The 16,655-nt window shown below is 36.1% G+C and overlaps 2 protein-coding genes across 2 annotated transcripts; one reads left to right on the forward strand and one right to left on the reverse strand.

Annotated features, from left to right (window-relative positions):
* Window positions 1–1,535: 1,535 nt before the first annotated feature.
* On the forward strand, window positions 1,536–3,004 carry LOC143452124 (intelectin-1-like). Its single transcript, XM_076952984.1, has 3 exons — window positions 1,536–1,737; window positions 1,906–2,562; window positions 2,643–3,004. The coding sequence occupies exons 2-3, from the start codon at window positions 2,164–2,166 to the stop codon at window positions 2,871–2,873; spliced, it is 630 nt and encodes a 209-aa protein (XP_076809099.1). The 5' UTR covers window positions 1,536–1,737; window positions 1,906–2,163; the 3' UTR covers window positions 2,874–3,004.
* Window positions 3,005–4,202: 1,198 nt separating this feature from the next.
* On the reverse strand, window positions 4,203–15,884 carry LOC143452195 (protocadherin beta-11-like). The gene is made up of 21 exons (XM_076953064.1): window positions 15,760–15,884; window positions 14,572–14,813; window positions 14,089–14,266; window positions 13,831–13,947; window positions 13,556–13,689; window positions 12,914–13,128; window positions 11,967–12,112; window positions 11,554–11,688; window positions 11,105–11,222; window positions 10,697–10,877; window positions 9,133–9,294; window positions 8,253–8,429; window positions 7,910–8,104; window positions 7,302–7,550; window positions 6,911–6,974; window positions 6,618–6,720; window positions 6,308–6,452; window positions 6,033–6,096; window positions 5,814–5,903; window positions 4,667–4,720; window positions 4,203–4,546 (listed from the first exon to the last, which is right to left on the reverse strand). Exons 1-21 carry the CDS (start codon window positions 15,857–15,859, stop codon window positions 4,437–4,439), a joined length of 2,979 nt encoding a protein of 992 aa, XP_076809179.1. The 5' UTR covers window positions 15,860–15,884; the 3' UTR covers window positions 4,203–4,436.
* Between the last annotated feature and the right edge of the window lie 771 nt (window positions 15,885–16,655).

Raw genomic sequence — 16,655 nt, forward strand, 5'->3', positions numbered from 1 at the left:
ACAAACCAAGCAAAAAATATTTAATCCAATTCAAAGTTTTGTTTGATTTGAAGTGTAACATAAAATGGGAGCTTGACGAGGCTTGATTGCAATTACAATGCATGCAATTCACCGACATATTTGATTGGCATTCAACTGTCGAATTCCTGCTTGTTAAAACTAGTTTGTTATTTTTCATTAGCCATTACTTGTGCAAACGATTTTCAAATGGCGTTTGACGGAATTCCCAAAGTTATGAACTAAAGTCCAGTCAAGTCGATATATACTGCTAACTTCGTAAAGTTTGTTGACTTCACACAATACATGTTGCGTTAGTTTGGTTACCATTCTTCACGACCGTTTGTATCAAATTTCCATTGGTTGATTATTACGTCTTTTAGAAAAATGTGATTTGTCATGAGATGTCTGTTTTTTTTGTTTGTTTTCTAAGCTTCTATTTTTGCTGAAAGTTCTACCAAGACCGTTGTTTGTCACATTTGACTCGAATCAAGTCAATAAAATGTGGCGAGGTGGTAGTGGCGTTGAGAGGGGCCCAAAAATTATTAGTGCTTGACTTAAAACTCTCGTCTATGTCCCTTCCGCCAAAATACGCGGCGCGGAAAATTTTTAGTGTTTTACGTCTAAAAACCGCTTAAAACGCTTGTAAATTGTAGTTGTAGTGTAATCCCTCTCTCGAAATTACGCCTATGCAACACGTAGAAGTTGATATCGCCGGACTTTTACCATTGACGAGGGCTGGACATCAATATATTTTCGTCGCCTGCAATTTGTTCACAAAATATATCGTCTAGGCCTGGCCCATGCGAAATCAAATCGCTGAGACCACTGCCACACTTATTTCACCGGTGGTTCACTGTCCATGGAGTTCCTGAGACTATACACACCGATCAAAACCAGTATTTGTTTCCCTTTGCGTGACGCGTAAGAAAGCTTAATTAAGAAATCCCAAACACAACAAATAAAACAAATTATGATGCTATGCAAATATTAACAATACACTTTGCGAAGTTGTTTTATCAATGCATGTCTGTCAGTTACGGTTTGTGTAGTGAGATACTGACAAGCTGTACTTGGTCCAAGAGACATTTACCTATAACCCGGTTTCCTCTTCCTGGTGCAATGAATAGTATGCAAATATTTTTGGGAAGTACATCAAACAATAGTTACTAATGCGCTTGTAACGTTCCACCATAGACAAATATTTTGCGACCATAGCTTACCAGGCGTTCTATTTGTGAGTTGAGAAGACTTTAATTTAATACAAAGTTCATTTTATATTCTGTCGATAATATTTATCTTTCCAAACCTTAAGTCAACAGCAGAGCTTGTAAATATATTTCTTGTTTTAAATCATTTTGGAGATTACATCCACCTTGATGTATTACAAACACACATCTCGACGTTATATGAGTATTCATGTTTGCTTTCCTGCTTCTACACGTTATGAAGTTTAGCGAGCGATACTTTTCAGCAAAGATAGCACGTCCAACTTCAATATATTAAATTTGGTTATGACGTACAAATTCACATTTCATTTAGACCGCTCCAAGATAAATCTTCTACGATATTTGCTTCTCATGTAACGAGTTTATATAAACGTCAAAACGTTCGGCTGGAAAACCATTGTCTACAAATCGATTGAAGAAACAAGATCTGCATCGGAAAGTTGATATTTTTTGACCAAGATGATCAATCTCGTGATACATTTATTCTTTTTCTCCAATGCTTTGGCAAGTGGTAAGTTAAAATAGAAATTTTATATGAGGTTAATTACGTCATCACGAAGGTTTTTCCTGTGCAATTTCTAAAAATTAAGTTTTAGTACACCTTTTCATACAATTTCAAAAAAATATGAATGGAGTATTTAAATAAAATTTGAAATCAAAACGTTTAAAAATATTTCAGCTGTTTCAGTGGAATATCTCAATCAATCGGGTTCTGCTGCTGACCTGCCTGCAAGCTGCAAACAAATCAGGCTTGCAGGACTTAGTCACGGAAACGGGATTTACTACATCCGAGACTCCAACATGATTGCTTACCCCGTTTATTGCGACATGACTCTAGGCAGCGGAGGCTGGACTTTGGTTGCTTCCATCCACGAAAACAACATCCGGAACACCGGAAGATGCCAAACAGGAGACCGATGGTCCAGCGAAAGTGGAAATGAAAAAAAACGCGAAAGTTGGTGCCGATAACTGGTCCAATTACAACACGTTTGGTCACGCTGCCTCGGCAACCAGTGACGACTATAAAAATCAAGCTTACTTTGATCTTCAAGCGCGTGACGTCATGATTTGGCAAGTACCTAACGATACACCGCTTGTAGAATACGATTCAGCATCTTATCTACAATACCGCACTACTGACGGCTTTCTTAAAGATTATGGTGGAAATTTGTATAATTTGTACAACTCATACTATCCCATTGTTTCTGGCCATTACACTTACCAATCTGACCATGGCCCAGCGGTTTTTCTGACGTACGACAAAGGCAACGCCGAGGAAGCTGTCAGTTATTATGGTACAACAGTTCAAGGAAATGTAGACTCTGGTTTCATTCAGGTATTATGCTACAAAAATCCGTATTTTTACAACCAACGTAAATGAAGTGTTGTATTGTTCAATGCTTTATTTTGTTTCAGTTCAGAACGATCAATGCTTACCAGAATGCTTATGCTATGTGTCTTTCTGGGAAATTACATGGCTCCTTCAGTCAAGCCGGTATGGCTTGTATCGGGTCAACGGCTGATAATTATTACAGCAACAACTGTGGTGATTTTGCTGGATTGGCCTATGATGGATATGGCACAGGGAGCGGTTACAACGCAAAATTAGAGCTTCTTGAATCTACTTTCCTGATTTTTTATCGTTAGGAATAAGGCCTGAAGAAAAAGGACGTCTCTATGCAGAAAAAAACACTACAGGCTTGACACAAATGCTTTTTGTTAATATCGTTAAAATGTTGTTAATTTTCTTAATTTCGTAGTTAGTTGCTTTTGATTTCCTAAGCTTTTAGGTTTGTGTAATTATTGTAGATCTGATTTTGTTAGAATAGAAGAAAATGTACTTATACCTGCTATTTACAAATGCATTTCAATAATCTATTAAAATGTTTAAATTTTGTTAACCGTGATTGGCGTAGTTTTCAATTAATAAACTGCTAAAATTTTGTGAACAAGTTTGATATAAGAAAAAACATTTGGTTTTATGATTTTATGAATCTGGGGAAGAGAAAGATGTAAAGTTGATTCAGATATAAAATGTCTGCATTATAGGCCTACCGTAAATAGCATTTGTTTGTTTCAAGTGAAAGCTTTATTGCATTTTCATCAAAGGCAAAGATATAAACTAGATGTCATGCAAACATCATGTCATAAAAAATAGCATAAAACAAATACAACAAAACGCTTGAATGAGTAAACAAACACTCCCAATTCTTGGATGAATAAAACCTTAGGAAATTATAGCCTATATAACTTACTGTTATACCAGGACGCATTAAATCGCAAACTCGAGCTATTTGGCTAATAACAGTAATAACTAACTCGTGTCAAGTTAAACCAACTGATATCTGAACTAAAGCCAGATATAATGCGAAAATATCGTCTGTGTAGACAAAAAACGATTGAAATGTTTGAAAATTTGCTTCGTTTCACGGTCTTGAACGCGTTTGTTGACAAAAAAACTTTCTTTAAGTTTCACTTTTATGGTTTCAGGGAAAGAAAATACTGTTTGACCTAATACTGAAATCTAATCGACAAGGGCCGACTAGAGTTTTTCAAATATTGACTCAATTCAAGTCATTTTCTTATAAGGCCTCCATAACAACTCGCCCTAGTAAATTATTCCTGTACAAATAACAGGCAAAGGTTAAATGTTTACTTTTATAAAATCTCTATAATGTAATTACAACTGCAACCCGCCTATAGCATTTCAAGCACCGAAAAATTGCTTGATTATAATTGTGTTCAAAATAGGTCAAAGTTGAACGAGGTTGGATAGAATTGATCGGGGATTATTATTCACCGATTTAGCCACTTTTCAAACAGTGTTTGTCGGTTTGTTCAAACTGATGGTTTGCACGATCGGCCAAGCATGCAGGTAAAAGATCACTAAAATTACGGTGTGAGTCTATACCAGACAAATATCATTCTGCGTTATAAAAGTGACTGCATATTTACAGAAATTTATTGCAAGAAAATAATGAAAAATACGATAAGCCAGAAAACAAAAATCAGAAGCATCGCACATTTGAAGAAATGAATTATATGAAATTCAAATTGCAAGAAAATGTTGAAAAATTACGAAAAGTAAAAACACTAATAAAAACAACAAATTTTTCTCTACACAAGAAAAAATGAGTGAATCAGTTTCTAGACCTAAAGCAAATCCAATCCAATGGCTCTTCTAAATTTCTACCGATACACCAACGGATACTACACTATGATAGAGGGTATGCCGTTTTCATCCAAGCAGCTCCCCGTGTATCCTGAGTCCCTGTTTGACGTCTGACATCCTTCACTAATTTGTGGTATGTTGGTTTGACCTGTAATATGAAGTGCATATACTGTAGAAAATAGTTTGATTTTAAAGGGACTTTCTATAACACGACTCCAGTAAATGGCTGGCAGCATAACTAACAAACACTATAGATAATGGAACATACCCAAACTGCTTGACGTCTGACATTCTTCGCAAGGTTGTGGTATGTTGCTTTGAACTGTAATATGCAGTGCATAGAAATTATGGAAGATGATTTAATTTTGAAGTTAGCCTGCGTTGCAGCATACCACAACCACGACTGCAGCATAGCTAACAAACACAAACTAACAGTAATCGTGCCTGCCCAAATAAGGCGCATACACAAACTTCATCAAAGGAATAATCTTAAAACTAATACGAGAACAAAATCAAAAATAGTGGATAAAAGTGAGAGGAACGTCCAAAAAACAAGTTGATATCAATCAATCTAAAAACAAGTTGATATCAACTGTATACATACTGTATATTGCTATAACTGTCAATAGCTTGAAAAGTGACTACTTGAAAAGATACTATATTCCACCCACGGCAACCAGTACGGTACCGGTTTGTGGGTAACCTGTTCGGTCCAAAGATACCGTAACTTCACGGACACAAATGATTGGGTTACCGGTCCTTTTATGTTTAAAAGAACCGTTATTTATTCACTTATAATGCTTCAAGTTTCTAGTTTTTTTCACATGACACCTAATTGGACATAGGCTAAACTCCTATGACCTACAGTTTTGACTTCAGTTGATTACCGCGCAAGGAAAGCAACAGCAGCAGCATGTTGTCAAGCAACTTGACTAATCTATGACATAGCAAGAGCTTTCATCTACGTCACAATGAAGGCCAAAAACTTTGAGACTTTTTGCTATTTTCTTTTGCTAATAACTACCTAACCACGAATTATTTTATAAAAATGTTTTAACAGAATATTTGGTTAATAGTGTTCTTTCAGATAAGATCAACTTGATTTTGGACTTGCCCCTCAGTTTAATGTCATTACCGAAAGGAACAAGCTTATTGGCTTACTTATTAAAATATGGCGCGGAAACAAGAACTTAATGTTTTGATGGTACTATTCAAGATTTCAGCCTAATTTAATCTTATTTCGATGATGATGTTATCCTGTTATTGGTGTAAAAACGCGTACCCTCTAAAGCACGTGTAGCAGTGCAGCAAAGTTTCATAAAATATATATTTCTGAATTGTCACCCTGCTCAAATTTTTTTCAATGCAGATTCGCCTCTGTCGCCAATACAAACAGAAAAATGGGTTCTATTTACCTGTGGCGGGCATCCAGCAGGTGTCGCCGTGGCCATAAAACTTGCACAATTCTGTACATTGTGCTCCCATTCTACTGATGTTATTCACTCCTAAATAAGCAATCGTTTAAACTAGTCCGGTGTAAACATGATTAAGAGGCAAAAATTAAATCATATACTCAATATCATCAATGCGCAGCATAGAAAAAGAAAACAAATCATACAACTTCATTGTTGCACCTGCTGAAGCGTTTGAAGAAATGGGAGGGCGGGTTCGCCTAGGAGCAAGATTTTCAACCGGGTTCTATAAAGTTACAAGAATAAATTATTCTACCATTCGTTATAAAAATCTACAATGACCAACAAAAGCACAGTAATACGAGGATTGAAACAATACGTGGAACTTATACATCTCAGTTTCAGTCAAGCGGGCAAGTAAGTTTCAGTCAAAGTTGAGACTTACCGACAGTTTTTGAATAATTTCAAGTCACTTGTACACGTTTATTCAACGTTACCTCGATGGCAGCACTCTCCTTGGTTCTTCGCTGATCCCTCTTGAAACTCTGCTTAGCTAAAGGAGGAGGCGGAATAGGTTTCATCATGACGTAAATATGCTCTGATGAAGAGTCGTCGTTCACTTGTGGTGTGGGGGAGACAGCGCTGGATGTTTAACATCAGAAATATTTAAAACTGGTAACTTTAGATATGAATCTACGGAGCACGTTAAATATACATCGGCGGTAAAAACGAACACACTTCACGGAGCGAGTTAAAACTTTTTCATAGCATGTTTCGATGACACACAAATGCGTATTAGCAACTCACATCTTAGGGACAGTTTTGCTATGAGTTCTGCTACGACGCGGGAGTTCTGGCGCCACAGATTCATCGGATGTTTTCGTATTAAAGGTTTGAACACCAGCGGTTGCTACAAAGTTCCAGTAGAAGAAATAGCAAAACGGAATTTACGAAAATTAAAGTTACATTCACCTTAACTTTAAACTAAAAGACCTTGTAATTTATAAAAATCAAAGTAAACATCTCTATTCTGTTAGATTTCGTTTCATTACTCTTGGTAAATTCTGTTTGTTAATTTTCATTTTGGATATTTTCCTTACTTGAGTTTTCAACGCCACAATCCTGTGAAACTCTTGGAGAATCTGGTGCTGCAGCATCTGAACCCTGAAATCATATCCTGCATCAAGCTACCATTCATAAGCTATCAATTAACTATAATCAAACACAACTGATAACCAATTAAGCAGTCACTAGTAATCTTTAATCATTCAATAAAAACATTATCAAAATCTTAACCAGAAAACAAACAAACAAAAAAATAGCAAAATAATAAAACAAAAAAGTATAAATTCCAGACTCTTGACAGTTAACCCATTAAGTAAAATTACAAATTAATAATAGTTAATAATAATAGTAATTAATATAATTAATAATAGTATTTCGCAATTCATATCCGGGATATAGCTAAATTTGGAACGACATGTGAGTTACTTTCTCGTTGGCGGTTTTGTTTCTTTTTCTTCTGATACAGATAACGACAGCGATACCGATGACAAGGAAACCTGATCCGCACCCCCCAAATACAGTGGCCAAGAGGACCATTGACGATGTGGAACTAATCTCAACCTGACGAACCTTATTCGAATTCGGCACTACAGGATCAGTCTGGGTATCCTTACGGACCACTTTGATGATCACCGCGATTGACGTTGTTAGGGGTGGAGTACCAAAATCTGTGACCTAACAATACATTTCTAATGAGAACAATTATGTTTTGTTGTCACTTCAACAAGTGTTAATTGAACCCTTGAAAAATTGTTTGCATTGTTCACAAAAATTATTCACTAAGCTCTGAAGGGTTAAGTTAATCAGAGTTTAATTAAACGGAGTTAAAGTGACCCACCACATGCCATTATACGTAATGAATAGGTTTACTTAATACTTTGACCTTAAACTGTGACTCGAGAGCAGAAAATATTTCTTCCGTTGTAGATAATGATATCAAACGTTATGAAGACAAGAGAAATCGTCATAACGGCGGGGAGATTTTTAGTGTGATTGATTATTAAAAATATGTAAATGCTCTAAAATATTTATACTTCAATAATTGCTGTGTAGCTTCCGAGAATATCTGGGATTGAATACTTAAACCAATGAAGCGAAAATTTTCCAGAAAATCGATCCAATTTAAATAAATCTTTGTAACGGTTTCGATGAATTGTTTTCCCGTCCTTTTGCACCAGTGTGTAAGAATAACGCATTTTTGTTCTCTCGTCCACGCCCAAATCTACAGCCTAAAAATCATTTTTTCTGAGATTAAAATAGTTACATGTACAAAAGTAACGTATGTTGGTCAATAAATTACAGAAAAAAATAATTTCAACATTTTTCTCCTTCAAATCAAAATATTGAGTAAGTCATACCAGTAAGTCAAAGTCATACCTTTATAGTGGCAAAAACATAAGAAGAAGCTCGAATGGGCACGAAAATCACTGAATTGTTCGCATTTGGATTCACAAAAATCGGTGGATTGTCGTTTACGTTTCTTACTCTTAACGTGAAAGCACACTGGCTCTCTCGCGCCACCGGCCGGCCACCGTCTCTACCAATTATAACAAACTGAAATAAAGAAAACAACCATTATATGCATTGATAGAAGCAAGACAACACACATGATATAACGTACAGCACTTTGTATTATTAAAATAGGGGATCCGGCGGAATGGGATTAGAGTGACAAAATGATTCTATACTAAATATTAAAGAGAAAAGCGACATAATGAAGTTGTGATGAATCACTGTAATATACTGCACATTATAAAATCTGTATAACATCCTGCAACGCGTTACTTTGTTTAATGATTAGAATTAAACAAACTAACTATGTCTAGATATTAGCGGGATAGGTGATACGATCTAATGCGTCAATCTCATACGAATTGGTTGGGTAACGTTTGACAACAAAGCATGTCCCATCAGCAACAGGGTGCAAAGAAAAACAACGGAAACCCGAAATCAAGCGTTAGAAAGGTGTTTTTTCCTTTAGAGCGTGATACAGGCTTGAAGCAAACACTTTCTTGAAATTCCTGAAGTTAATTGAAAAGTCTCCATAACACGAAAAAAATTAAATCCTTAAATCGGTTATTCGTATTAGCTACTGATCCAGGAGTGTTTGTTGTTGTCTCAATAGTATAAACGACCCTACCGTACCCCCCAAAAAATAGCTGCAAATATACTGGAGGTAAATGTACCTCATAGGCTGGAAAACCGAACACAGAGATTATTTAAAAACACTTCTTTCACGCCGAAGCCTCCTCCTCACCTTCCAAAGTCTCCTTGTCTCATAATCCAACCTGCGAGCCAGAGTCAGATTTGCGGATGTTGGATCGATACGCACAGGAAGTGAAGCAATTGCGTCGTCGCTTTCGGCAAGTTGAATCTCGAAAGTGACAAGTCCGTTTGGCGACGCTTCCAGCTCTCCGTACTTGTAAAATATTTTCAAAATAAAAGCAAGAATGAAAGATGTTCATAACTATAGAACTAAAGTGTATAACTGTATATTACTGGGTTTGAAAATGAATGTAATTAAAAATGGATCCTTTGGGAATGCATCTGTGTGAAATTTACATTACATTCATATTTAATCGAAAAACGCTGGTCCTGTATCTGAACATGATAGCAAATCAACATCAGCCAGTCGATTAAGCCCCATAAGGTACTAATTATATAAGTTAACAACAGTTAAAAAGAACTACAGCACAAGAAATTATGCCCATGGGTGCAATTCTGTTGTTTCCATCAAAAACACAATGCGGCGTAAGTTCACTGTCATGGAATAAACAGAAAACAGCAGTAGGCCTATAACATAACCAGGACGAGGCAACATTTATTTAAAAAAACAAACAGCAAAATCATTACGAGCTATAGTACTTCTATAAATCATAAGTTAACCAATTAGTCTAATAAAAACTGACAGATCTGAAAATTGACCATAAAGCTCGGTATAATCGCGCTAGAGCAATTGTGAAAACTTTTATACACTGATAACGGGTGGTTTACAAACTGGGTAAAAAGAACAGCTTGCGGCTAAAACTTGGTCAATCTATTTTTGCAGGCTATCTGCTTGGCGGAGCAGTGGAGAAATTACTCCATTTTTGGTTTATTTTTACGCAATTCCACCAAAAAATTGGTGTAAATTTATAGTTAGGTATATACGTTGTACATATCTAACATCAACTGGCAATTTAGCGATTTTTATTTTAGCTTTCGAAACCTTTCGCATTCTTGATTTCGTTTGCTTCTAAATCGGCCACCAAGGTAAGACAGAAACTTATCTGTTTGATCTCCCTGCCAACGTACAATTCTGTACACAATGTCACCGACTTTGCTAAATTGTTATACCGGTGCATGCTCACACGGTTTTACGAAACGACAGTAAAAATGAACGTTTGAAATTGAAAGTATATGAAAGCTACTGAGCTACCGTGTGTGCATTTTATTGAAAAAGAAAGTTAAGACTCAAAAGTGAATCAAGTATTAAACAAAATTCCAAATTTCAATCCAAACTTTTCCAACTTTTTTCATGAAATCATTACACTAAGTGATAAATTGATTCAGAAGTATCGCTTATAATATGGGTGGCTTCACTTTTGGAATTGTTTATGGTGGTTGATATCAGTCAGTTTTGAATGGAAATACCAGAATTTTTCAATTACCTGACTGGTAATATATAAAAATGAATTTCACAACAACACTTTAACACAAAAAAATACCACAACGCAAATTATGGGTTAAATACATATAATTAAATAAACAAGCAACAAACATGCAAACTTTCAATAACAAAACGACCAAGAACACCGTAAGTAAGACGTCAAAAAACTAACCTCAGATAACACCCAGGCAGGACCATTTTCGGCATCCCTGTCTGTTGCCATGGCACTGGCGATGACGGATCCCACTTCCGTGTCCTCCGGAAATACGATGTCGGTCTTCGCATGCAGAAAAAAAGGAGCAAATTCGTTTTCATCAAGGACTATGATCTTTACCTGCTGGCTTCTGGCGCATCTTGGTAAGAAAAGACAATAAGTTTAAAGAAAAGTTACTTTTCGGCAATTGTAAGTCAAGTGCTAGAGTTTGCAGAATAAATCGCTAATATAAAATAATTCTAAGTAATTAAGTTAAAATAGATAGAGGGGACTTTCTGGTCAGTCCAAGGCGCAAACAATTCAGGTTGCACTCAAAAAATTTACCGATTCCACAAAAATAGCGGTTTTTAAAAAGCAACGCCTTACTTAGGCGGAACGCCGTAGTCACAAGCCTTTATTATGACGTCGTATTCACCCCTCACTTCTCGATCGAGTTTGATGGTCGTGCGCAGCAACTCATCTCGGATGACAAAAGTTTCCGACTCTAAGAAGAAAAAGAGTTAATCAAGTATGCTTCATTACCTAATAAGTGGAGTAACGACCAGATTAACACTATTAAACTTACAATAAATGTGATTTAATTTAAAGTGACAACAACTTATACGATTTTGTGTCAGTTAATACTCCACAAGACATAATAAAACGTCTGCAACCGAGGGTATTGGGAGCGAAAATCAGGTGTTATTAGCTTAAATGATATTACATAAGTGATCAACACGCTATTACAGAACACATGTCCTGATAACAAAAGTGTTGCTGCTACCCATACACAGAAATACTGCATTTAAACGAAAATGCAGAAGGTAACTTCTTACCAGTCATGGTGTTTTCTGTCCCGGGTATAAATGTTTCCACTGTGCTTGTCACTCGACCATTCTCACCGTCATCTAAGTCACTCGTGCTTATGTGAGCTAGAATCGAAGGGTTTGGTGAATTTTCTGATATGAAAGCTAAAAAGATTTCATATTTAAAAGTTATTTAATGATGCTGGGGCTCAGCTAAGTCGGCACACAAGTTTTAAATAACTACGTATTAAATGTTATGAAAAGCGAACTCAATTCGAATTAACATCCAATATTGTGATATCTTTTGTAAACCATTTTTTTGTTTTCTTATAATCAATATTGACGTGTATTTGTTATTTTATTTCTTAATTATTATCAATTGAATGTCCTTAATACTTAAATCTATAACATTTCAACAATGGAAGATACGATATTGCACTAACCTGTGTCGTTCTTATGCTCCACAATATATTGTATTTCTAAGACGGGTTCATGATCATTGACGTCACGAACATGAAGCAATAAAATGGTTGTAGATTTTTGCGGCCGATTCTGATCATTGTCAATGGCTTCAATTATAATCTTCATTCTGTTAAAAGTTAATTAAATTTACATAGTTTTACACTTTATTTTATTATTATGTACAAAGTAATTTTTAAGTTACTAACATAACTTCAAGTTATGCTAAGTTATCAACGTCATATATTTGTAACAACTTATTTAAATATATTTCGACATCACAGTCGTACAAAAGACGTAGTCGACTCTCTGTTATACGTCGCCATAAAACGCTATATTGGTGGACTACTTACATCGCAAAACGGTGACTTTGACTTCAGTAAAATAATAAAACGATTCAACATACACTTAGTGACTTGATATGGTACTTGACCAAACAGACTTGCGACGAAAAACTCTGTGCCGAATTAATAATTAATCATCGTTTTACGGTGGTCGTCCCTATTAGTAAATGCGAACTATGTTTAAGCAAAAGCGCGAAATAGTTGGACACTGAAGTCATGAGAAACGATGATCAGCACTGGTTGTTAATCATGTTGGCAGCGGAAAATTCAAATAAAAATTCTTTGAAAAATGGGAGGCTGCACTAAAACCCAATTAACCACATAATTCCAAACTTAAAAAAGCTGAAGGAAAAGGAGTCAATGAAAATTCGAATCAATTGGTATAAAACACAGTCAGTTTCGCCCTTTTGTACTTGCAGAGTTACAGCTATACTCAAAATTTGTGGTCTTGGTAGAATTACATCCAAAGAATGTAACAATTCTACCAACCCAAGACGAATGAGGTTAAGTGAGCTAAAAAAATCTTCATGAAACCTTTCTTAAAATAGTTTTGCCTAAACTTCAGAAATCACCATCTCGAAACTCACTCATTATGAACATGGTAATCCAGTTTCTCACAAAGTGTCACAGTACCCGTGGTCTCGTTCACGGAAACCGGCGGGTAACCTTCTCGTCTGTCTTGGTCACTGGCTGGGATAACGTAATGGACGTACCCAAGGTCACCGCTGTCCCGGTCCGACGCTTGGACCCGTGTTAAGATTTCACCAGTTGGCGTGTTTTCTGAGAGGTACACCTCATAAAGCTGAAATAGAAAGCGATATTATGACTAAGCTATTCGTATAAACTATAAACGCAAGTCTGGTGTTTGTCAGAAGATGAAAATCCAACCATTACAACAGATTAAAATTTCTTTGAGAGACAATGAATACTGTATGATTGAGTGAAAATTAAAGTTTCTTTTGAAGCTTGAAGCTACCTGCTGTAATTTGTTCAATTACTTTCGCATCAAAGAGTTGAGTTTTTCAATGTATTATACGAGATGCAAGATATATGAGAATACCATACGAGACATTCTGGTTTTCCACCAGAACTTGTCTTCGAATGTATACAATCTACAATCACCCACATTCATAGAGCAACTGTATATGTATACGTTAGGTATTTTGGATGGTTTTTCTATAATTTGACGCAGATATAGATGACTTGAATGCGATAGGAATAAATCTTACTGTTTTTTCAAAGTTTGGCTTGTTATCGTTTTCGTCGATCAGGTGAATTAAAAGAGGCACAAAACTCGATTGTGACGAAGTTCCCATGTCACTGGCAAGCAACAGCATTCTGTGAACCTTGGTTTGCTCATAATCTAACGTAAGATATGATATGAAGAGTTACTGGTTAATTATAGCTGGTAATATTGTTAATGTTAGGCAATTTCTTGGTTCTAACGCAAGCAAAAAGCTTATTTCGATGCTGTGGGGAAAATCATAACTTTCCAAAAACTTACCCAAGATGTGACTGACCACGAGGCTCAAATGTTCATGGCCGACCGGATCGCGATACTGCCTCACTTTGAAAAACACATCATGGTGTAGTAGAGTGTACTGGATCATCGAATTATTCCCTTTTGCAGAAAAAGTAACAAAAATCAATCAAAACATCAAAATTACTTTACAAGACAAGTCATGAAACTGCACAAATAAATGAATTACAAAAAAGCCCGATCAGAATTTGATTGAACTATACGGACATAGCATAAACAGACCCAAATCGACATCTGTGGCTTTGTAGCGATCCAATCTGATCTCGTGGTTAACCTCCAGGTCTTCAGAAACGTTTATTTCTATCGATGGAGACGGAAAACAAGGTGAGTTGTCGTTAAGGTCTTTGATATAGACATCTAAATGCATCACACTCATGTACAGACCCGGCAGGAAGATAATCTGTGAAAAAAAGCCATTGATTTTAACAGTTACTGTAATTACTTAGGCCTACGAAAATAAATGATTGTAAAGTAACTGTGCACACGAAGGCAAACCATACAAGGCAACTACACATTTAACTTTGTATGTGTTACAGTTCAAATCGTACATTTGCCAGTTGGGTACACGCGTCCATTACACTTTCACCAGCTCAAAGTAGCCAAAGAAATTACAACAGAGCTAATCTAGTGCAAACTCATAAGCAAAAAATACATGAAAAACAATCTCTGACAAGTACAGCCAAGCTAGTCTTAATTTACTTCAACCTGGATAAAACAGAGTTCGACTTTCCCGCACAAAAGGTCCCGATCAATGCGCTTTGTCTGGGAGAGTATTCCGGTAGATTTCTCGATTTTGAACCATCCTGTTTGGTCAGTTACGCGGCTGCTTGGTGCCAGCCCGGAAGACCGATCAACATGCAGAGTTTGCTCCAGGATTTTGAATTCGGTTTTCTTCGTGGGGTTTGTACTCAGGTTTAGCACTTTACGCAAATCAATGATCGGTACTCCTGAAAAATCACGTTTTGTGTTTTCAATATTTCAACGTTAGTTTTATCGTAGTAAATTCTTATCACGTAATCACTTTCCACACACTTCAACTTAAACATACTCTATCTTAAAGTGCCCATACTGACTTATGCTAGTGGCAGAGCTTTTACATACTTGAAGTAAATCTTAATTTTTATTCGTTGTTTAATTCCTGCCAGTGCAGTTGTTTGAGTTTTGGATAAAATTTGTTTACAACGTTTCTTATAAAAAAATCGTTCGTTCAAAAAGGGCTTGGAGAAAATTTTTTATTTTCCAGATCGTCTTTTTGATACAATTTTTAGCGATGCCGCGAAGGGTAAGCAATTAGTCCTTACAAATAATCCCTAACAATTCAATTTAGCCAATTGTTCAAGTAGGATCAGAGAAAAACAAATTGGTTAAAAACAAATTATGAAAAAAAGTCAGAAAATTATATGCACACGTCGCTTCCGCAATTAACATGGAAGATAAATGGAGGAAGAAAACGATTCCCAATGAAAGCCACACGGTTCAAGAAATAAAAATTTAACTTTGGGTAGAAATTGAGAAAACTGTGCCTATATGATATTAGTACATTTAACCAATAAAAGTTATTTACTGGTTACAGAACTTATACTCAAGCTGAGATCACATTCTATTACAATGCATGTTGTTTATTTAGCGAAATGAAAAATTAATCTTTCTTTACCATTTTGGTCTTGTTCTCATTCGTTCAACTTTTGGCCGAAGTAAAACCCGCTTTTTTATGACGTCAATGTGTTCAATATAATATGTTACTGCAAATTTATGTTTGTGTGAACGTGAAAACTTTTGAGAATAATAAGGAAGAAATACAATACAAAACATTGGCAACCACTGAGCCAAGATCTTCATGCGAACCTTACAGCCTTTTATGGTATAAATATAAAAACAAATCTAAACGCTTACCAATTTGTTGTTCTTCTTCTAGAGAGATATTGACGTGCGCCGCCACAGCCGAAGATACAATAATCACTACAAATAGTGACAAATTCCAAAACAATTGCATAATATTATATCTTCTTGTTGCCTTCAATCTTTAATCGATGTAAAAGTTTAAAACGTTAGCTGTGACAACTATTGACTGCAGGTAATAAACCCTGCCTGTGCTGTTCATCATATTCCTTTGATTAAGGTAGGTTCACTGTCATGTGGTATCATGACACGAAATGTTGACGTAATCGCAATATAAGTAAATACTCATTCATAGCAAAGTGTTGTATCCGAATTCAACCATGCAAACGAACGTTGCTGGATACACAATTACCTACGTGCTCTTAAGTTTAGAAGTCTACTTTTTACCCTTCAACCAGTGTAAAGCCGATTGGCGTTTTTGCATAGAATTTTCGTTGATCATTCACAGCTAGGCCTGCTAAGCGTTTTATTGCTACAAACAAAAGTTTTTGAACCAAAACGGTAATTGCTAGATGCAACATTCTATAGTATTGAAACGTAACTTAACCGGTCCACGCGTTTTATTTGACCATAACGAGAAATGTATATGGCCTTATGCCAATAACTTGCGGGTTTGTGCGAGGCACGTGTTGGAGTCAGCCATTGTTTCCCAACATTCGATGTCATCGACATCTTTATGTCGGTACAGTGTTCCATTAAGTTTAGCGCCTAACTCCAACCAGGCAGTGTAGCCTGCTTAGCTACTTTCATTGTATGAATAAGTAAAGTAATGATTGACATTCGTAGGAACCCACCGATTTGTTGATTTCGATAAACTCGGAATTGTGTTTAGATAGTATTCTGCGAGCACCCTTGTTTGTGTAACAACTATAACCAGCTATTTCGAAAAC

Source organism: Clavelina lepadiformis, chromosome 4, assembly GCF_947623445.1.
Source record: "Clavelina lepadiformis chromosome 4, kaClaLepa1.1, whole genome shotgun sequence".
NCBI classification, from domain to species: Eukaryota; Metazoa; Chordata; class Ascidiacea; order Aplousobranchia; family Clavelinidae; genus Clavelina; species Clavelina lepadiformis.